The sequence below is a fragment of the Anabrus simplex genome, chromosome 1 (genome assembly GCF_040414725.1).
Source record: "Anabrus simplex isolate iqAnaSimp1 chromosome 1, ASM4041472v1, whole genome shotgun sequence".
Classification (NCBI taxonomy): Eukaryota; Metazoa; Arthropoda; class Insecta; order Orthoptera; family Tettigoniidae; genus Anabrus; species Anabrus simplex.
The window spans coordinates 1,172,578,786-1,172,602,530 of record NC_090265.1 but is presented as its reverse complement, the minus strand read 5'-3'; the positions used below and the strand labels follow the sequence as shown (position 1 = coordinate 1,172,602,530).

Sequence of the window (23,745 nt, the reverse complement as noted above, 5' to 3'; positions counted from 1 at the left end):
GAGTCGAGGATCGTGATACAAGTGACACTGGTGAAGGCGCAGTAAGTACTAGAATATAGAATAGAATATATTTATTTATCACCTACAGGATGTCCCAATTATAGATGATGTAATAGAAAAATTGAAAAAAAAATTAAATTAAATAAAAAATAAATAATATACATACAAATATATATATACAAGCAGATATAAATCTTCACATGTTTTATACAGATTATTTACATACTTTACAAAATTATCACGTTCCTTGCTTGAGAAGAACTTTATGAATTGCAGTGGAAGGGTGGTGAAAAATGTCGAGTGACCCTTCCAGCTGATTTATTATCCTAAGGGCTTGCATGAGCCAAGAATTTTCATGCGCAACCGTCCTACATTTGGGCAGGTGGAATGTACATTTCTGCCTTGTTCGTCTGCTTGGAACATGAAGTGGGATCAACCCCAGTATAGCCAGACTGTCCACTTTACTCTTCAAGCATTTAATCGCTAACATTGCATTCGCACACTTTCGGCGCGTTGCCAGCGTATTCATTCCAAGAATGTTTACAAACTCTTCATACCTGCTTGAAGAGAGTGGCATGTCCAGGAATACGAAACTAATCCACTTCATGAACCTTATCTGTACTCTTTCGAGATGGTGTATGTGGCCTTTCTGATACGGGAGCCACACCTCACAACCATACTCGAGACAGGGTCTCACCAGGGAACAAAACAGTGTTTTGACACATGAAATATTACTGAAATCTTTACAATTCCTTTTGACTAACCCCAGGAGTCTGAAAGATTTCTTTATAATACCATCGATGTGTTTCTCGAAGGATAAGCCATTTCTGTTACTAAGAATTACACCTAGATCTTTAAACTCCTCCACACGATTTAAACTTTCTCCACTGATTTTATACCTGTAAAATACAGGTGTTAATTTCCGAGTAAATGACATGACACCACACTTGAATTTATTTAATTTAAGTGACCACTTATCACACCACTCGCATATTTTCTTCATTCACTTTAAGGGACCACTTATCACACCACTCGCATATTTTCTTCAGATCCTCTTGTAGATAATCGCCATCACTGTCTTCTTCTATGACTTTATATAGTTTCAAGTCATCAGCGCACAAGAGACATTCACTGCTATGAACGACTGTAGTAATATCATTTAGAAACAAAACAGTGATCCCTGTGGGATGCCAGATGAAGGTTGATAGGGGTTAGAGATCAAACCCTTGGACTTGACAAAACATATTCGTTTTGTCAAGTAGCTCTTTAGCCACTCGAAAATACTCCCGGACACTCCATACGCAGACAACTTTCTCAATAAGGCTTCGTGTTGTAGAGTCGAAGGCTTTGGAGAAATCAGTATATATCACATCAACCTGTTTACCTTTGTCCAATGCATCGGAAATTGAAGATAAATAAACTGCCAGATTGGTAACAGTTGACCTGCCTTTAACAAATCCATGCTGAGATGGGTCTATGTACTGACTAAAAGAGTCATACAGGCTATTATATATGACTTTCTCCGCCACCTTCGATTAAAAGTGAGAGCAGCACTACTGGTCTATAATTATCGAACAACACCTTATCACCTTTCTTAAAGATAGGGATTACGTAACACTTTTTCCACTCATCTGGAAAACACCCACACTTAAATGATTTATTTATAATTTCACATAGTGGAATTGCCAGTTGGGAAGCACATTCACGGAGGACGATGCCAGGTATCTCATCAGGCCCACATGATTCGTTGATATCCACCGATGACAGGATCCGTCTCACTTCTACCACAGAAGTTTGAATAGACACTGGATCTATTGAAAATAGGGGAGAAAAAGTTGAATTGCAGGACTCGGAAGGAGAATGGTACTTCGCGAAAGTTTGTGCAAATGTGTTTAGAATTTTATCTTTATCGTGGATTTCAGTTCCGTTTATGAGCATAGTGGGAGGCAGACGGGAAGATTTTCTTTTATTATTAATGAAATTCCAAAAGCGCTTAGGGTGTGTGATGACGTCATCTTCTACCGACCTAACGTAGTCCCTGTACTTAACATGCTGCAGTTTTTACATTCACTTCGTAATGTGGAAAACTGCACATAGTCGACTCTTGGCCTGATCGTTTGTATTTCCTTCTCGCCCTTTCTTTTTCCTTCAGTTTCTGGATTAGTTCTGAGTCGTACCAAGTAGGATATTTTCTGATGTTAAGTTTTTGAAATGGTACGCTGTCTTTTATGACCGCATATAGTAAGTCATAAAAAGTGCTCACAGCTTCATCCACAGAGTGAGACTCTTTAATCATATCCCAGGGGCACAGGGATAAAAGGTCACTCATTAAAGAAAAATCAGCTTTCTTCCATGCAAATACGACTTGGTTTTGCGCTTTGAAGCGAAGTGTCCTTGGCATAGGCAGGAAGATTTTGATGGCTTGGTGATCTGAGTAAATTACATTTTCAGTTTGGACGCACTCTCCACTCCTCATTGTTAAAAAAATGACAATAAATATCTCTGACCATCTTAGCACTTATTGATGCATTTCTGGAGGTATTTGGCGGAAGGGCCGTTGCCTCATTAACCACATCTCTCCATGTTCCGCTTGGGACATTACCAGCCTGCAAATCCTCATTATCTACAGGATTCCTAGTAATGTAAGCTCGTGGCTGGCGTTTTCGTAAAATGTTATGCAAATAACAACATGTCATGACAACCTTTTGAGCCTTTTCTGGAGACAATGCTACAGGATTCTGAAGTATACCAAATCTGTTGACTAAAATGTCAAAGGTACTTTCAATAACACGACTTAATCGATAATTTTCTCCAAATTTAATCCTGCTTGGGGGTAGGGTTTCAAAAGATTGTCTGTCAGTGCAAAAGCCTCATCCGCCAACAAAACAAATGGCACTAGTCCCCGACTATTCGGCAATTGTGAAGGTTCTAGGATTCCAAGTGAATTATCTGAAAGTGCTCTCCTGAACTTCGTGTAACTAAATACACCGCTGTGATATTCGCCCATTGTTTCCCACATCAACCACAATGAACTCATACTTCGCATTCGCTGTTGCCATCATCACAATACTGAAAAAAATGTTGTACTTGAAGTAGAGGGATCCTGAATTAGGGGATTTCTTTACTGCCGCATGTTTTCCATCAACTGCTCCCAAGCAGTTTGGAAAATTCCACAGATCATTAAATCCTTGAGCAATTTCTTTCTATTCTTCTTCTGAAGTTGGTACCTGCAAGAAAAATGAAACTATTCCAGGAAAAAGGAAAATTTTAATTTTTTATTATTATAGGGCCTATTATTTTTAATTGTATATTTTATTATGTAGGTATTTTTTGTTATTTTTAATTTTTCAGGCTCAAAGCAAGCATGGACCTGCTAAGAAGAAAAACAGAATAGCAGATTCGAATGAGGAGTTGGTGAAAATCTCCTCAACCTATTAGGTTGTGTTACGTGCATTTAGTACATGTTGAAGAGATGTTACGTACAGAACAAAAATGGCCAACCAATTTCGATTACAATGCGATCGTGAAAATCCATATTCATTGTATTGGCCCTCAACGGGAGACATAAACGCACTCTATAGTGTGATGGCAGTAGTACCAGACCTGTAGCTTAGATCCTTTCCAACAGAATAAAGATGTCCTAGGCCACCATAGCTCAATTGGTAGAGCAACCGACGCGGAATCGGGAGGTTGTGGGTTCAGATCCCACTGGTGTCCGGTTGGCCATTTTTGTTCTGTACCTAACATATCTTCAACGCGTACTAAATGTAAGTAACACGACCTAATAGGTTGAAAGTCGATTTTGATGTTTCTTATTCTTTCAACAATCCTAGTTAAATCTAGTTAAAATTTATTTTGTACCAAGATTCCTATGGTCACCATATGCAAGTTACTTTGTTGAAAAATCAAAGCAAACTACAGGGGGAAAAAAAGAAAAAAAGTGGAAAAGATAGAAGATGAGCATATTTCCAACTCTGTTTCAACTATTAAAAGCCAGGCTGAGTGGCTCAGACTGTTAAAGTGCTGGCCTTCTGATCGCAACGTGGCAGGTTCGATCCTGGCTCAGTCCGGTGGTATTTGAAGGGGCTAAAATATGTCAGCCTCGTGTCAGTAGATTTACTGGCACGTAAAAGACCTCCTGCAGGACTAAATTCTGGCACCTCTGCACCTCCAAAGCTGCAAAAGCAGTTAGTGGGATGTAAAGCAAATAACATTAATTAAAACTATTGAAAAATATATTTAAAACTCCAGAAATCTCTTTCAACCTTCTTTTGGGCATGATATCAGAACAATTTTAGATAGAAGAAGGAATAGCTGCCACTTTTTGAAGCTAAGATGAATAGAGAATAACATTTCAACGTGCAGCCGAGTGATGATCCAACATCAAGTTACATTACTTCAGCAAAAAATTCAAATCATATTGTACATCTGTATCATGGTAGGTATACAAGATTGTCAGATGATATAAATGTTCATACTTCTCTAAGGGCTTCATATCATCATGTTTGCCACAAAGTTCAACAGAATTTAAATCCAAACAATAATATTTGGTGTTCAGTGAGAAGTTATTTCCACTTGCTTAATGCTAATTTTAGTTTGCACATGTTGTAATTACACTGATGCATCAAATTTCACCACTCTAGTCAAACAGTACTGCATCTATATAAATAAAAATTCAAGAGTTGTCTGGCTTGTCTGTGGTTATTCTCACCAGGAATAATCTTTTCTTGACATTGTAGGTCATTCTATGATGACTGGGACTAGTACCATAGTTTTTGTATGTCGGTCTATTATCTTGGCATATTCGCCTCCGTAGCAAAAGGGTTAACACTATAGCTGCTGCCCTCAGAGGCCTGGGTTTAATTCCTGGTAATGCCAGAGATTTAAGGCTGGCAGGAGGGCTGATATGTGGTTAAAATGGTACATGCAGCATACCTCATCTCAGGACAAGGACATGAGATTACTTTACTTACCTTGGCATTTTAAATGACCAATCCAATTTACATAAAACAGGTGTTTATACTCCGAGGTTGAAATTAGTTAAAATCAAGGCCAAAACTCTTAGGCCCACTGGATCCAGAAAGCCATGATTTCAGGCCCTAGGATGAACTATTTTTGAAAGGTGGTGAGGTGATTATTGATTTAAGGGGGAATACAATTAGGCAATCGTCCTCTAAATAACATTAATCAGAGAAAAGAAATGGAAGGGATCCCACAATTCAAAAAATGAAGGTATCGGCCAAAGAAAGACAAGAGCCACGAAGCATGTGAAACTGAAGACTCCCTAGCACTCGTAACGCAATAGCAGCAGGATTGGAAAAGAACAAGAGTTGACCAAGGGAGGACAGATAGGATAGATGAAAGTGAGGAGCCTGGCATTAGTAAGTGTCACCGATCTCAGCGATGGTGGGGAACATTGACAGCAAGTTTATGCTTAAATGGACCGAGATGCTTTTCAGTCATATTTTGTTGTTTACTACACTAATGGACGTCAATCATTTTAAGGCTTTATTACCACCACACAATAGCTCCCAGCCAGTTTTGACTATAGAGTATACACGGCTTCTCATTGGGTTACTATGGTCTATTAAAGTGATTTTCCATTAGTTTATAGAATTTGTTTTTACTGGATCTCTGGCTAGAGCTCCGAAGTTCTGTAAAAGCCTTTGCTTTCATATAAGGGCCCTCCAAGGGAATCGCCAATATAATGATATTGTTAGGGTGTGAAGGGATAAAATAGTTCATTCTCCACATTTCTATAATTTCAAACAACTTCCTATTCCAGTTTAAACATCTGGAGTTTCTGGTCAGTGTCTGCTTTGCTGTGATCATTAATGTCTCAGGGACGGACACTGAGGAGATTACAGATGCTGACTTGAGGTCGAGCTGCTTCTATCGTATCTTTCTTTCTCCTATGTAAAGGGTAACTCAGCTCATTTCATTTGTGCTGCCACCAGAAAAATCAGTATGTAGTGATTCCAAAAGCCCTACAATGGCATTGTTACAATCACCAAATTATCTCGGGCAGCACCAGGTATCTCAGCTAGTAAGAAAAGAAAAAAAGAAGAAGAGAGGATTAAACTACTGTTACAATGAATCAACCTTTTCTTCTGTTTAGGAATCAAAGATTACTGCTGTTATTGTTGTTTTGCATCTCTGTGTGTTAAGTATTTAAGAATTTGCTGATAAGCTGTCTCATTTTGGGGCCTAGGAGTGTGAACAAAGATTAAAGATCATACTTTAATGAATTACGGTACAATGGAAATAACTATTTTACAGCTTACCAAACAAAACTCTTTTTAACTGTGTTCATAAGTAACTGGATTGCTCAGTTGTACCAAATCATAAAAAGAATGTTGCATATATTCCCAGTCATTCAGCCCCCTTCTCTCTAAGACGTTTTATGAAGGTAACCTTAGACTTGTTGCGAATGCCATAGCCAGTCAGTAAGTCTTTATTGTTCTTCAGCTTTTGGCCTTCAAACAAAAAATAATTGGATCTCCATACATAACGCCAGCTGATCTTTGCTGAACAACGTTCACGAGCTAATTTCAAAGTCATGTGTCGACGGAAAGCACGTTTGAGATCAAGAACTGTTGCTTCTTTCTGAGGAATCTGTAAGAGAGAACACATATACCTTAAATAAGAAGCATACACAGGTTAACCAGATATTTTGTGATGAAGAATCTAATGTGGCCATTTTATTGGAATAGAATTGGAATAGCACTAAAGATTTCATAATAGCAGGCCTAGAATAGCAAGAACAATAAGTGAGTGAGTGAGTAAGTGAGGGGAATGGGATAGGAAGGGAAAGCTGTACAACAGAGATGAGAAATTCTTTACCACTAGGTTAGGTGAAAGGTAACAAATAATTATATTTCAAATACAAATTAAATCTATTAAATTAAAACAACCTTGTAGTTTTACGTGACTGTTAATACTGTGATCACAAACAGTGAACCTCCAGTTGCACATGGAATTCAAACCACAGGGATATTACATTTTGTTTTAAAAATCCTACACATTTTGGCCAAGGAACTCCATTAAACTACTATATTATACATTATTACATACATAGGTATATGTGGTACAAAACTTCTCCTATTACATTCAATAGTTGTGAACTGTAAGTATGAGTGTTGGACTGTTCTGATTGAGCCTTAACCATTTGCATTCAGTTTTCTCCATCGGAATGTAGGTGAATGATGAATGAAATTGAACACGATTCCACATGAGGCTGATACCAGGCAAGTTGGCCATGTGGTTAGGGGTGCGTGGTTCTGAGCTTGCATCCGGGAGATAGGGGATTCGAACTCCACTGTCGGCAGCGCTGAAGATTGTTTTCCATGGTTTCCCATTTTCACACTAGCCACTGGCCTGTACCTTAATTAAGGCCACGGCCTCTTGCTTTCCCACTTCTGGCCCTTTCTTCTCCCATCGTCGCCATCAGATCTATCTGTGTCGGTGCGACATAAAGCAAATTTGAAAAGAAAAACATGAGGCTGCAAACCAGCCCTGAAGGAAGAGGTTAAGTACAGGAAGTGCTATAGAAGAGGGGGAGGTAAGAGGAAAGGGAAATATAGAACAGAAGATAGAAAGAGGCAGGTAGAACAGGACTATGAACAGCCCAGGTAGAACAGGTAGGTTATGTCAAGTCCAGTAGGGAGGAGAAATCTAATGAGGTGGGTAAGGTAGAGGGTCTGATCATGGGGGACTCCACCATTAGGCTTGTGGGGAAAGTGTGTGTGGAGGAAAGGGAACCAGGATATAATATTATCCAGAATTAGGTCAAAGCAGATGTTGAGGGAAGTAGAAAGGAAGGAGAAGGGTAAGGAGAACGTGGTAGCTTTTCAAATTGGTATCAACAGGGTAAGGCAAGCAAGAATAGCTGGGGATGTGTGGATTCTGGAAAATACACCATTGGACGAGTTTAAGGGAGTAAAGACTGTTATCAGTGGAATAGTGTGTAGGAAGGATACTGACTGGAAGGTAATTGGGGATTTAAATGAGACTATGGAGTGGGTATGTGAGAAACTGGGACTGAGATTTGTAGATCTTAATGTGGGTAGAAGATAGCAATCTGCGCTCATACGGCCTTCACATGAACTGCAGTGATACACAAAAGTAATCCTGGTGAGGGTCCCATATACTGGAAGTATAACATATATTTGCAATCCTGTTAGCTGCCATAGGGGTCCAACTGGACCGACACCCTAGATAACTGTGAAAATTCCCACCGGTCTGAATGGGCTGGCAACAGCTGATTGCTCAGTGTTTAAAAATGTCTCTCCTGCATTGAACTGCTGGAGTCTAGTGGAGGTTATATAAACTATGACGGCAAGAGAGACTAAGAGCCATGTCAGTGATGCAAGACAATTGTCCGATGGGGTCGGCAAGACATTTTACAACACTTCTAGAATGACATCCATATGAGACATACTTGTGTGTGCCTGATCGGGTCGGCCATACAATTTTGCATAACAGTAACCAAAATATTAACAAACTGAAAAAAATACATGACAATGCAAGATATATTATTTCAAACCTACAGTTCTTAATTTTTACAGCCTGAGATAGAATAAATATGCATACCGGTAATTTATAAGTGGAAAATTACAGAATGTCTTTGAATTTTTGTACTTCTTTCTAAATGACCACTGCTTGATCAGGTCGGCAGCTCAATTTTATACACCCATAACGACCAAACATAAACATGCCGACCCGATCAACACGACAGTTTCATTCCCCACCCCATTTCAGATTTTTGCCATGTTTTATAGACATAATAGGGATGGTAAAACATGAAATACTGTGTTAAAATCAATTTGGCATTTAAGGAGAGGGAAGCCAAAATGGCTTGGCAGTTAATATGTTAATGTGGTTACCCCAATGAAGATCTTTCCTTATATTAACATCTAGGTACTTACAGTGCTATCCACAAAGTACGGTACTTCCACTCCTTCAACATAGTAGGGCCTAATTAAAACTGAGAACATTTTTCCTCTTGATGAAACTTAAGTTACAACATAAATTTTCATCCCATTTACCCTCATACCATTTGTCTGCTATTCATCCATCCCACAACATTGTCTAGGACTTACCTGTGATTCAAGTTCTTTACTCATATCATTCATATACTGCCCTGAGGGGCCCCCACTCTTAATGATTACAGTATCAGATAATGCTTCAACCTATTTTTCTGAGTCCTATTTTCTAGAAATGTAGATACCCATTCAATCATTCTTTCATCTAGTTCAATAGCCCTCATTTTTATCAGCAGTCTTCACTGATCTACTGTACCTTATCAAAAGCCTTGGATATGTCAATAGCGATACAATCCACCTCCTGAATCTAAAACTACTATATATTGCTGGAATCCTAAATGTTGGGCCTACCTGGAATAACCTTTACTAAACCCAAACTGCCTTCTATCAAACCAGTTAGTAATTTCTAAAATGTGTGTACTATAATCAGATAGAATGCTTTTCCAGAGCTTACATGCAACACGTCGAGCTGACTGGCCTATAATTATCTGCTATAACGACGGTTCAGAGCAATACTCTTGTAACTAGAATTTCTCATGTCTTATATTAAAGCAAAAGTTCCCGTGCATGCCAGAAATTGCCATGGGGACTTATGGCTGCCATGATAGTATTGCTCTGAACCATTGATATGTTTATGAAACTTTCCTTTGTACACATCATCTCTCCCTCGTGTCATAAAAACAGAAATCAAGTAAGTACATCAGATAAGGTACGATTTCCCAACCCACTGCCTTTAGGCCTAGTATATCCACAAAAATTTTATCAATCCTACCTACTAATCCATTATGAAAAGGTAGTCTATAACAATAAAACCTAATTATTAAGTTTTTTTTTTAAATATTGAATTTTGACAAGGTCAGCCATGATCCTAATGATCAAGGATGAGTAATTTTAAGCTAGAGGAGTTTTATTGCCATGATCACCTAAACCATTTAGCTGTTTCATTTTAGAGCTTGCAGTGCAATTTATGAATAACATTAAACATCATGGTAAGTATGCTCCATTCTATCTTCCATCAACATTTTTGGTTACCCCCATTACAAACTGAGTGACATATAACTTCCATACTTTAACTTATATAGGCCCTACAATTATGCATTGAAAAACACCTACAAATGAAAGCAGAAGCATGAGGATTCTGATTTATTGGTTTTTATTTCAAGGTGCAAAGAAGGATACACAAAATACTCTTGAAAGTGAAACACAGACAACATAAAGAAAATGAAGCCCAGAAAATAGCTGATCCAGTCAGAATAGTTTGAAGCTCTGAAGCAAAGTAGACTGCCATTACCACCCACCATGCATATAAAGACTTGGTAAAATATTTCACAAATATCCTGAATCCTGAGAGAAGTTTCACAGCCTTCCACACTCTACGACCACCCATGACAATCACACAATCTAATTAATGGGAAATAAATTGAAGAGACCATCACAGATCTAAAACTGCACAAAGCAGCTGGACCTGACAGAATCTTCAATTAACAAAGCATCATATTCACTATTAGCGAACATACGGGAGAAACTCCTAAGTAATTGTCATGATATAGCAGATCTACCGGACTACTGGAAGTAATCATCATTATCATTGTGCAGTTCCAGTTTCCCGGGTAATGTTAAGGAACCTCGTCCACTTCTTCCTGTCCATATACAACTTGACATGGAGAACATCATCCAATGTCTATCCTCTGGTAACTACATCAACCTTGATCATGTCCATCCATCAGGTTTTAGGTCTTCCTGCAGGTCTTTTCTCCTCCAGCTATCTTTCCAAATTTATTCTGGCTGTTCTTGTAGGCTCCATCCCCATCACATGCCCGTACCACCGTAGTCTGGATGTGCCAATTCGGTCTAATAAGGATGTCTTTATTCTGGTTTCTTTCCTCATCTCCTGATTTCTTAACTTGTCCATCTTCAATCAATCAATCAATCAATCAATCAATCAATCAATCAATCAATCAATCAATCAATACTGATCTGCATTTAGGGCAGTCGCCCAGGTGGCAGATTCCCTATCTGTTGCTTTCCTAGCCTTTTCCTAAATGATTTCAAAGAAATTGGAAATTTATTGAACGTCTCCCTTGGTAAGTTATTCCAATCCCTAACTCCCCTTCCTATAAATGAATATTTGCCCCAGTTTGTCCTCTTGAATTCCAACTTTATCTTCATATTGTGATCTTTCCTACTTTTATAAACGCCATTGAAACTTATTCGTCTACTAATGTCATTCCACGCCATCTCTCAGCTGACAGCTCGGAACATACCACTTACATGTAATAAATATCAAGGTGCAAAGAATAACTTAATGTTATTATTTCAATTCAACATACCACTTAGTCGAGCAGCTCTTCTTCTTTCTCTCAATTCTTCCCAACCCAAACACTGCAACATTTTTATAACGCTACTCTTTTGTTGGAAATCACCCAGAACAAATCGAGCTGCTTTTCTTTGTATTTTTTCCAGTTCCTGAATCAGGTAATCCTGGTGAGGGTCCCATACACTGGAACCATACTCTAGTTGGGGTCTTACCAGAGACTTATATGCACTCTCCTTTACATCCTTACTACAACCACTAAACACCCTCATAACTATGTGCAGAGATCTGTACCCTTTATTTACAATCCCATTTATGTGATTACCCCAATGAAGATCTTTCCTTATATTAACACCTAGATACTTACAATGATTCCCAAAAGAAACTTTCACCCCATCAATGCAGTAATTAAAACTGAGACGACTTTTCCTATTTGTGAAACTTACAACCTGACTTTTAACCCCGTTTATCAACATACCATTGCCTGCTGTCCATCTCACAACATTTTCGAGGTCACGTTGCAGTTGCTCACAATCTTGTAACTTATTTATCACTCTATAGAGAATAACATCATCATCCGCAAAAAGCCTTACCTCCGATTCCACTCCTTTACTCATATCATTTATATACATAAGAAAACATAAAGGTCCGATAATACTGCCTTGAGGAATTCCCCTCTTAATTATTACAGGGTCAGATAAAGCTTCACCTACTCTAATTCTCTGAGATTTTCTAGAAATATAGCAACCCATTCAGTCACTCTTTTGTCTAGTCCAATTGCACTCATTTTTGCCAGTAGTCTCCCATGATCCACCCTATCAAATGCTTTAGACAGGTCAATCGCGATACAGTCCATTTGACCTCCAGAATCCAAGATATCTGCTATATCTTGCTGGAATCCTACAAGTTGAGCTTCAGTGGAAGAACCTTTCCTAAAACCGAATTGCCTTCTATCGAACCAGTTATTAATTTCACAAACATGTCTAATATAATCAGAAAGAATGCCTTCCCAAAGCTTAAATACAATGCATGTCAAACTTACTGGCCTGTAATTTTCAGCTTTATGTCTATCACCCTTTCCTTTATACACAGGGGCTACTATAGCAACTCTCCATTCATCTGGTATAGCTCCTCCAACCAAACAATAATGAAATAAGTACTTCAGATATGGTACTATATCCCAACCCATTGTCTTTAGTATATCCCCAGAAATCTGACCAATTCCAGCTGCTTTTCTAGTTTTTAACTTTTATATCTTATTGTAAATGTCATTGTTATCATATGTAAATTTTATTACTTCTTTGGCCTTAGTCTCCTCCTCTATCTCGACATCATCCTTGTAACCAACAATCTTTACATACTGCTGACAATACTTCTGCCTTTTGAAGATCCTCACATACACACTCACCCTGTTGATTAATTATTCCTGGAATGTCCTTCTTGGAACCTGTTTCTGCCTTAAAATACCTATACATACCCTTCCATTTTTCACTAAAATTTGTATGACTGCCAATTATGCTTGCCATCATGTTATCCTTAGCTGCCTTCTTTGCTAGATTCAATTTTCTAGTAAGTTCCTTCAATTTCTCCTTACTTCCACAGCCATTTCCAGTCTGCACCTCCTTCTTAGTCTCTTTATTTCTCTATTATAATAAGGTGGGTCTTTACAATTCCTTACCACCCTTAAAGGTACAAACCTGTTTTCGCATTCCTCAACAATTTCTTTAAACCCATCCCAGAGTCTGTTTACATTTTTATTTAACGTTTTCCACCGATCATAGTTACTTTTTAGAAACTGCCTCATGCCTGCTTTATCAGCCATATGGTACTGCCTAACAGTCCTACTTTTAAGACCTTCCTTTCTATCACATTTATTTTGAACTACAACAAAAACAGCTTCATGATCACTAATACCATCTATTACTTCAGTTTCCCTATACAGCTCATCTGGTTTTATCAGCACGACATCCAGGATATTTTTCCCTCTGGTTGGTTCCATCACTTTCTGAATCAGCTGTCCTTCCAATATTAACTTATTTGCCATTTGTTGGTCATGCTTCCTGTCGTTCGCATTTCCTTCCCAATTGACATCTGGCAAATTCAGATCTCCCGCTACAATCACATTTCTTTCCATGTCATTTCCCACATAGCTGACTATCCTATCAAATAATTCCGAATCCGCGTCAGTGCTACCCTTTCCCGATCTGCACACTCCAAATATATCAAGTCTTCTGGATGGTGGATCTAAGAAATTTCATCTCCGATGCTTGCAGTCTAGATGAATCTCTTTTTGTGAGGGTGCACGCATCAATACCATAGATCAATATTGGTATGAAATAGGTGTTAAACATCATAAGCTTGGCCAGTTTTGGAATCATGTCATCCCATAAAAAGTGTTCTTACTTGTTGGTAAAATTCTGATCCCTTTTACACTCTGTTTGTAATTTCCTTTCTGATCAAATTATCACTGGAGGTTACACTTTCAAGGTAAGGAAAACTATCCACACACTCTAGCTGGTAGTCTCCAAGTTTTACACTTTCTGGACGCCCATCTCTGTTGACTGCCATCAGCACTGTCTTGGTCTCGCTGATGTTGAGGTTATATTCCTGGAAACTGGAAGTAATAAACAAAGGCAAAGGTGTAACTGATGACCAGAGGCATAGCCTTGGACAGCAACTCGTTCAACCACTATTCTAACATAAATAAGTCACTGAAGTCACAGACCCACAAATCCCCAAACAACGGTATGGATTCAGGGAAGGACGCTCCTGTCTACAAGCAGTAGAAAACCTACTAGATGACATCCTCGAAACTCTTCGCAAACTAAAGCAGAAGTTCTATCGGGGTCTTCAAAAATTATGTCAAGGCTTTTGATAGCATAGACACTTTCTACAAAACTACGGAAGATAGGACTAGATGTAAATACCACTACCCTGATAAGGGACATACTGAGTTACGGTACAACATTATTAGCATCAATGAGTCGGTCACATTGTCTTGCCTCCCTCCGCAAGTTGCTTTACGTTGCACCAACACAGATATGTCTTATCGTGACGATGGGATAAGAAAGGGGTAGGAGTGGGAAGGGAGCAGCCGTGGCCTTAAGGTACAGCCCCAGCATTTGCCTGGTGTGAAAATGGGAAACCACAGAAAACCATCTTCAGGGCTGCCGACAGTGGGGTTCGAACCCACTATCTCCTGAATACTGGTTACTGGCCGCACTTAAGCGACTGCAGCTATCGAGCTCGGTAGGTCACATTGTCAAAAGTAATAATGGTATCACACATAGGTCTACTAGAGGAGTTCTACAGGGAGACCCCCTTAACAGACTTCTTGCATTATTACTTTACTTCTCGCAGCCCAGTGCTCGCTATATTCAGATGCGCACGGAACGACTGTCGTTTGTTTACACGCTCCCGGCCTTCTTGGGTTTGAAGCTATGCTCAGAGCTGCCAAACTCTGTACTGAGGAACTATTGAGTGAGGTGCTTCGATAGCTGGCGGTGGTGATTATTGTTACACGATTGGTCTGGACTGGTTCTTTCCGTGCGGACGGTTAGGATAGGATCTGGAGAAGAACATTGGTCTGGACGGTTAGAAGCCGTGAAGCGGCCGTAGGCCCCTAGTTTCGCGAGGAAACACAATTGGTCTGGACGGTTAGGATTCTTGACGTGGACAAGACAATTGATCTGGACGTTTAGGAATCTTGCCGTGGGCAAGACGATTGGTCTGGATGGTTAGGATTCTTGTCGTGGACAAGACAATTGATCTGGACGTTTAGGAATCTTGCCGTGGGCAAGACGATTGGTCTGGATGGTTAGGATTCTTGTCGTGGACAAGACCATTGGTCTGGACGGTTAGGATTCTTGCCGTGGACAAGACCATTGGTCTGGACAGTTAGAAGCCCTAGGCCCCTAATTTCGTGTGGAAACACGACTGGTACGGACTGGTTCTTGCCGCCCGGACGGTTAGGATAAGATCTGGACAAGACCACTGGTCTGGACTGGTTCATGCTGTGCGGACGGTTTGGATAGGATCTGGACAAGACCACTGGTCCGGATGGTTACAAGCCGCATTGTTATTTTACGTGGTGTATTTTGTTTGTGCTTTTATTCATCCGGGTTGGTAACGCAATGTATTTTTCAGCATTGATGGCAATGACGTCACATTCTGTTCACGTTGACCAATGAGAATGCAAGAAGCTACTTTAGTCGTGGATGATGGCGGCTGCTGCTCTTTATTAGGTTATAAAAGAAAACGTACTTCTTGGGGCGGGATGGTGGGTTCCTAGATATGGCAATGAACACATCTCTTCCTTATAATGTTATAAACGTTGGGCTGCGGGATGTAAAGTTATACCGAATACTGGCCGCACTTAAGCGACTGCAGCTATCGAGCTCGGTAGGTCACATTGTCAAAAGTAATAATGGTATCACACATAGGCCTACAAGAGGAGTTCTTCAGGGAGACCCCCTTAACAGACTTCTCTTCAATATCACCACAGCTAACATCCTACAAATATGCCTACCTACAAAATCATTGTATACTCTGACCCTTGAACCAACAAGCAAAAATCGGTGGGACGAACGACGTAGCTCGCGACGACGCCAAGAATGTAAGATCACAACTTAAACATACACTAGGGAAGCTGACCCACACTAACGTTTTTGTAGTGAACGTGCCCCACAGGCATGATTTGAGTAGAGACTCGTGTGTGAATATTGAAGTGGACAAGGTCAATACAGATATTGTTAAAATTTGTAAACATTTTCGGAATACTCAGGTTATTGAATGCAGCAGTTTTGAGAGATACTGTTATACAAAACATGGCCTCCATCTAAACAATTCAGGTAAACGAAAGATAGCAAATATTGTTCTAGATTTTATTAATCTTAAGATATGTACTGTAAAACAGGCAACTCCCTTGAGTTATAATACTGACCAGGAAAACTAGTAGAAAGAGCCAGCTGTACTTCAAGCTGGCTCAGTCAACTAGAAAAAGAAACTCAGGATAGTAAGGAATTTCAAGTTACCCAATTGCAACAGTCAAGTTTTAGGGAGGAAGGGGGTCTGAGACTGCTCTTGGTAAACTGTCAAAGTGTAGTAAATAAACAATTAAAATTCGGTACATTGATGGAATCTTATGAGACTGATGTGGTGATAGGAGTGGAATCGTGGTTGAAAGAAGGGGTGGGTAATAGAGAAGTATTTCCAGAAGGGTACACAGTCTATCGTAGAGACCGAGGAGATAAAAAGGGAGGGGGGGTGTTTATTCTGGTGAAGGAAACTTACTGTTCACATGAATGGTTTACCGATGAAAGGGATGAAATATTAGGGATAAAATTAGTTTGTGATAATATGAAGGAGGTGGGAATTATAGGAACATACAGGCCTGGAAGAGAGGAAAGAGACATGGAAATCTTTGAAAAAATAATAGATTATACTCATAAAAACAATAATAATGATATGGTAATAATTGGGGGAGATCTAAATTTGCCTGAAGTTGAATGGAAAGGAGCTGCAAGTGAAGCCCATGAACAGAAACTGGCAAATAAGTTAATTTGGGAGGGAGGATTTACACAAGTAGTACAAGAACCGACTCGTCTCAATAACCTACTAGATGTATTCTTGGTTAAACCATGGGAAATTGTTGATAAAACTGAGGTAATTGAAGGAATAGGAGACCATAAGGCTGTAATAATGGATGTAGGACTCGTACCAAAAAGGCTTAATAAGAGGTTTACACAAGACAAGAAATTGTACAGAAAAACTAAAGTTGATGAATTTGGGACTTACCTTAAATCACAATTCAGTTGTTGGATAAGTGAAGGGAGTAACGTGGATACACTTTGGGCTAAATTTAAAGGAATTATTTGGGAAGGAGAGAAGAGATTTGTACCTGTTAAGAAGGGTAAAATGACCTCAGACCCTGTTTATTATACAAGGGAAATAAGAAAATTAAAAAGAAAATGTAGAATAGTAAACAGGAAAATCAAAGAGGGTAGGGAGAGTAGGGAAACTAGAAAACAGCTAATGAGGGAACTGAATAGAGTGAAAAAGGAAGCAAAAGAGAATTATATGAATGGCATACTTCAAGAGGGTAATGACCACAAAGGGAAATGGAAAAAGCTGTATTCATATATCAGGAATCAAAAAGGAAAAGGAGTCCAAATTCCTACAATGGTGGGAGAAGGGGGTGAACACTATTTAACAGATACTGAGAAAGCAAACCTATTTAGTAGGGAATTTAGAGATTCAGTAGATGATTGTCAAGAGTTGGAAACCGAAACAGAAGATAGAGAGGGAGAGAGACAGAGGGAAACAAGAAGCTTCTCATTCACAAACGAAGATATTTTCAGAGAAATCCAACTGCTTCAGCAAGGAAAAGCTGCAGGAAGTGATCAAATTACTGGGGAGGTATTAAAGACAATGGGGTGGTACATAGTGCCTTATTTAAAATTTCTCTTTGACTATGTCATAAATAATAGTGTAATACCAAAGGAATGGAAGGAATCTATAATAATACCAATTTATAAAGGAAAGGGTGATAAAAGGAAACCAGAGAACTACAGACCAATCAGCCTGACCAGTATAGTTTGTAAAATTCTGGAGAGTTTAATATCGAAGTACATCAGAGGGATATGTGATGATAAAAATTGGTTCATGAGGAGCCAGTATGGATTTAGAAAGAAATTTTCTTGTGAGGCACAACTGGTGGGATTTCAGCAGGACATATCAGATCAGTTGGATTCAGGAGGTCAGTTAGATTGCATAGCCATAGATCTTTCCAAAGCCTTTGATAGAGTGGAACATGGAATATTATTAAAGAAATTGGAGGGAATAGGATTGGACGTAAGGGTTACACGTTGGATAAAAGCATTTCTAAATTCAAGGGTTCAGAAAGTCAAAGTAGGAAATAATGTATCGCAGGAAGAGAAAGTTTGGAAGGGAATTGCACAGGGTAGTATAATCGGTCCGTTACTTTTCTTAATATACGCAAATGATTTAGGGAACAATATAACATCAAAAATAAGATTGTATGCAGATGACATAATTGTTTATAGAGAAATAAACAACATTGAGGATTGTTCAGAATTACAAAGGGACCTTGAAAGTATCCAACAATGGGTTGAAGAAAATAATATGAAGGTTAATGGAGGCAAATCAACTGTTACAACTTTTACAAACAGGAGCTTTAAAACTGAATTTGAATATACTTTGGATGAGGTAGTTATCCCAAAAGAAGGCAAGTGCAAATACTTAGGTGTGAGATTTGAAAGTAATTTGCACTGGAAGGGTCATATTGATGACATTGTTGGGAAAGCATACAGATCATTACATGTCATAATGAGGCTACTTAAAGGATGCAACAAAGAATTAAAAGAAAAAAGTTACTTGAGTATGGTTCGTCCATTATTGGAATATGCAAACAGTGTTTGGGATCCTCACCAAGAATACCTAATAAAAGAAATAGATAGTGTGCAGAGGAAAGCAGCAAGATTTGTAACAGGGGATTTCAGGAGAAAGAGTAGTGTATCAGAAATGTTAAAGGAACTTGGGTGGGAAACTTTAAGTAAGAGAAGGGAGAAAACTAGACTTACAGGATTATATAGAGCCTATACAGGAGAAGAAGCATGGGGAGATATCCGTGAGAGGCTTCAGTTGGAAAATAATTATATCGGCAGGACTGACCACAAATATAAAATTAGAAGGAATTTTAGCAGAAGCGATTGGGGTAAATTTTCATTCATTGGGAAGGGTGTGAAGGAGTGGAACAGTTTACCAGCGGTAGTGTTTGATCCTTTTCCAAAATCTGTACAGATATTCAAGAAGAGAATAAACAGCAACAGAGAAAATAAATGAAGTGTTAGAGGGCATTCGACCGGTGCAGGTTATTGTAAATAAAAAAAATGTGTGTGAATAAATTAATTCCATCCCCTGGTCTAAGGAGTTTGGACAGCCAAAGTAGGAGACTGCCTGTAGGGGTGAAGTACAGTGGGGACTTCGAGGGCCCTGGGACCGCTACGGTAGCTGTGAAGGCCCTTCAGGAACTCTGAAAAGTGGTGGCAAAAGGGGCTCTGGTTAAGACGCAGCAGGTCGTTATGCTACTTAGGATCCAGAACGGGTAAAAAAAAAAAAAAAAAAGTAAATAAATAAATGCAATGTAAATATTAATGTTATACCAGTTTTATAGTATCATTTGAAGCAATTCCACATACTGTATATCAGTTGACTATATTTGTAAGTAGTACAGGAGATATTATAATTAGAATTTTGTAAACAATATAAATTTATTAAGGATGAGCTGTGTGTTAATAGAAAACATTGTTAGCGTAAATTGTATAATATTGTATTATAGGAAAAATTTTCTTCTCTTGTTAATTTAATATTTAGTGCTTGACAATAATGTATTTTAGTGTACCATTTGCCACCGAGGTAGACACCTCATTTGCAAATAAAGAGATTTTGATTTGATTTGATTTGAAATGACCTCTAAAGATCACTCAAACTCTTGATAACAAGTCACACCGAAACAAACTTGAAATAAACAAGGAGAAAACAGTTGTGTTCAGAAAAGCAAGGAGAAGATCTCAGGAAGATGCTGCATTCAACTTGCATTCAGGAGATAGTAAGTTTGAATCCCACTGGCGGCAGCACCACTATCTTCCGAATGCAAGCTCACAGCTGCACGCCCCTAACCGCACGGCCAACTCGCTCAGTTTGTTATTAAGTTACAGTGATTTGGACTGTATCCTTATCTAACCTGTCATGTATATCAAGCTTTTTCTATTTCTGCCTCCTAACCTGTTTGACAATTTTTCCGTCATCTTAACAACTCACCACAACTGGTATCCTTTCTCCATCTAATCTTTCAATGAACACTGTTATTGACTGTCCGTGCTCTAGAGCAATTTGAGAATTCACTTCCTCTACTGTGACACCTTTCGGTAGATCACTAAGTACTGGATCACGACTAAGTATATCATTCAAAGTAGATGTCGTAATTTCTAAAAGTTCTTCATGAGACAACACTTCGTGTTCACTGTCAGTCTCTCCATCATCTGAATGACTAGTTAACATCGTGTTTTCACGAACTTGCACTTCATTAGCCATAACTGAAATAGTGATCTATTAGCAATAATCCTCCTTAATGACGGTTCAATATATCTGCACGTAAAATATAGCCAGTTTTGAAAACACTTGAAAGGAATACCACGTAATAAATTCTAACCCACGACAAACAAACAAACAAACACGCCGCCATAGCCTAACGTAACCTTCTTCTTCTTCCTCCTCTTTGTAGGATTTTCTTGGGCGCTGCTGAAAAGCCATTACCCAGTCACAACACTTCTTTTCTTTCTTTCTTGATGCTTATGGACTCTGTCGTCCAGCCACTATGCCAGTGGCGGCTGGTCGTATCCGAGGCTGGGTGTTGCACTAACATTTTCAATGTTGCAGTTTTAAATGAGAATCTAATAGAAATAACAAGAATCCCTAGTATCCGTATGTAATGAACTGCATTCATATTAAAATTGAAATATATCCAGCAATTAAAACACAGGAAATAAGAGTATAACTACAGTTATTCTTACCTCACTTGAATTGAAAATTCGCCCTCCTGTTTTTCATTGATGCAAACTTGTCAGTCACCCGTTGATTGAAGTCTGCGATTTCCATCAGCAGATCTCTTTCTATAGAAAGGATCGCCAAGGCCGACAACCTTTCCTGGGTCATAGAGTTCCTTAAGGAAGTTTTTATTTTATTCAAAGTAGAAAAACATCAACATCTTTCTGCTTCGACAGACGTCATAGGGATTGTAAGAATTAAATTTCAGCATTTTCAAGGACTCAGTTCAGTGAACGTCCTCTCTAGGTTGTTGGTTATTATAAACTCTGCTAAACTAACAGGACCCGACAATGATCTGAATTCTTGTGCTAAATAGGGGCTGCATGGCCGAGGCGGTAAAGGCGTGCTCGTTTCGCCCGGAAGGACGTGGGTTCGAATCCCCGTCAGGAAGTTGTAAAATTTAAGAAACGAGATTTCCACTTCCGGAGGTGCATATGGCCCTGAGGTTCACTCAGCCTACACCAAAAATGAGTACCAGGTTAATTTCTAGGGGCAAAGGTGGCCAGGCGTAGAGCTAACCACTCTACCCCATCATGTGCCGAGGTTAACAATGGTGGAAGCCTTTACCTTCATGCCTTCATGGCCTGTACGTAGGTGACTTTGCTTTGCTTTCTTGTGCTAAATAGATGGACGATAGTTCATGGCGTAGTTTCAGTTTGTCCAAAACCGTATACACTATTTGTTGAAACTAAAGTACACAAACACCGGCAGCTTTGTGACGAACTCTTACTCACAATTTAGAATCCATCAGTTTTAATAATAACGCACAGAAACTTATCTAGAACCAAAACATTCAATCACCTGAAAACACACCAAGACCTGCACGTGATAAATGTAAACATAACGTCTACATTAACACCAACAACTCCATGTCGCAATAGTCCAGCCGTTTACCAACATGTGACAATGTTGGCACAAAGCTCGTTTTACGGTTGGCAAATGTATAACATGAAGTTATGCTGATGAGAAAACGTTTCCTCCGAAAGTATATCCTCAAAACAAATTTTGGGATTTAATAAAAGGTTATGATTGCCCATGAAGTACCAATTTTGGTAACATTGTAAATGGTGCGGTGCAGCTTACCCTTACCCTAGTGGCGTGGAAAAAAAATTACCGTTGCGAGTGGAGAGAAAGCAGGGATGAAGTCATCTCTGCAGAGTGGTGCAATCTAATGGGGACATTTGGAGTTGTTTTTCGATAGGGGACTTGCTGGTCTCATGCAACTCCCTAGGACCGTTACTGGCGGGCTTGCTACCTGATGCTATACATCGTATACAGGCTTAGGCTTGACCCTGCTGAAACTAAATAGCGGCGCGCTGTGCGCTAGGGAGTTTGGCGTAGGAAAGTCAACCCCCTGAGTTTGATTTGAAGACGGCGGAGTTTAATGGTTCGTTACGAAGTATTAGTACATCGAACGACAAAAGGTGCTTGGTTTTAACACATTTTAGAGTACATGTTAGGTTTATTAAACTGCAAAATAGGAAGAAAAGACGACAAATGAAGCGTAAAATTATTGGGAGTTGTGCAAACCTGCAACAATACCACGCACCGCCCCTGCACTGTGCGAATAGTAAAACAAATCACACGCAAGGTAGAGTCGCGAAAGCACAGGATAAGTGAATAGTGAAGTTTGCACATATTAATGAAGGGGTGTAAAACTGATGTCCATGAAATCAGTCTAGATATTCACAGTTCACACACGAAAAAATCTTGCACTGAGTTCATAATGGAAACCGGAAACATACCAACCGAAGGTACATAAGAGAAGTAAGAAGATGACAAAAACATCAATCACCTGTAAATATGATCGAGCTGTGGACATATTACACAAATTCCCGTATGAAACGAAAAGTTTTTGAAGGTAGGGTGACAGGTGTAGAGAGGATCTTTCATGAGACTGTTGAATGAGTACAACTATGTGGTAAGGAAGGTGGCCTTGTGGAGTAAGCAAATAAGTAAAAAGGGGAGGGAGACATAGGAAAAAGCACAGGGTCACTAAGGTGCTAATCTTCACGCCGAAGTGGTCCGTCTTGGCGTCTTTTTACTACTCAAACATGACCGGGTCTACAATTGGGATAGACAAACATGTAGGACAGATTTATGAGGGGATAAAGTAAATAAATAAAGAAATAAAACTAATAGGAGGGTAAACATTGAAGGATTGAAGAAGAAAATGAGATAAATACCGGAGAGTGTAGTTTATAAATAAAAATACTAACCTAAAATAATAACACGCGATGTTTGATCTAGTTGACAAAAGAATGACGCACCGGAAATACGTATGATAGTTGCTTGTACTAAGCTGTGGAAATAAATCTGGGACGCTAAGGGGAGAAAATCCTGTCGGATGGAGTTTTTCTTGTGCTTCCTGGAAGGAAATATTGTCCACACACATCATGCGCTTGATTGCCATTTGTTGCTGATGAACTTCACATCTATCGGATCCTACACTGTGATTGAGCCCACAATGTAGGCATTTACGCATTAAATCAGAACATGTGTGAGTTTCATGAGTCTTAGAGCAGTTATCGCATCTTGGATATTTTGTTCTGCAGTTTTTGGCTGTATGCCCATATCGTTGACACTTCCCGCAGATAATAGGGCGAAAAATGAATGTCTGAACCTCTAGTATTACATGAAAAAATATTAACAAATTCAGGTAAAGTTTGGCATTTACAGGTTAATTTTATCGTTCCCGTAGGAACAAAGTTAGCTTGCCCATCAACTGACACACGTCGATTGAGCCGTTGGGCTTTAACT

The 23,745-nt window shown here is 39.2% G+C and overlaps 1 protein-coding gene across 2 annotated transcripts; it reads right to left on the bottom strand.

The window, feature by feature from the left end:
• Positions 1-207: 207 nt before the first annotated feature.
• On the bottom strand, positions 208-20,608 carry LOC136858160 (U11/U12 small nuclear ribonucleoprotein 25 kDa protein). 2 transcript variants are annotated; one of them, XR_010858610.2, is made up of 3 exons: positions 20,200-20,608; positions 6,285-6,615; positions 208-3,227 (listed from the first exon to the last, which is right to left on the bottom strand). XR_010858610.2 is itself a non-coding variant. In XM_067137498.2 (2 exons), exons 1-2 carry the CDS (start codon positions 20,470-20,472, stop codon positions 6,373-6,375), a joined length of 516 nt encoding a protein of 171 aa, XP_066993599.1. In that variant the 5' UTR covers positions 20,473-20,608; the 3' UTR covers positions 5,500-6,372. The 2 variants fall into 2 exon arrangements, 1 of the variants encoding a protein (XP_066993599.1); XM_067137498.2 differs by lacking the exon at positions 208-3,227 and having other exon boundaries at positions 5,500-6,615.
• Between the last annotated feature and the right edge of the window lie 3,137 nt (positions 20,609-23,745).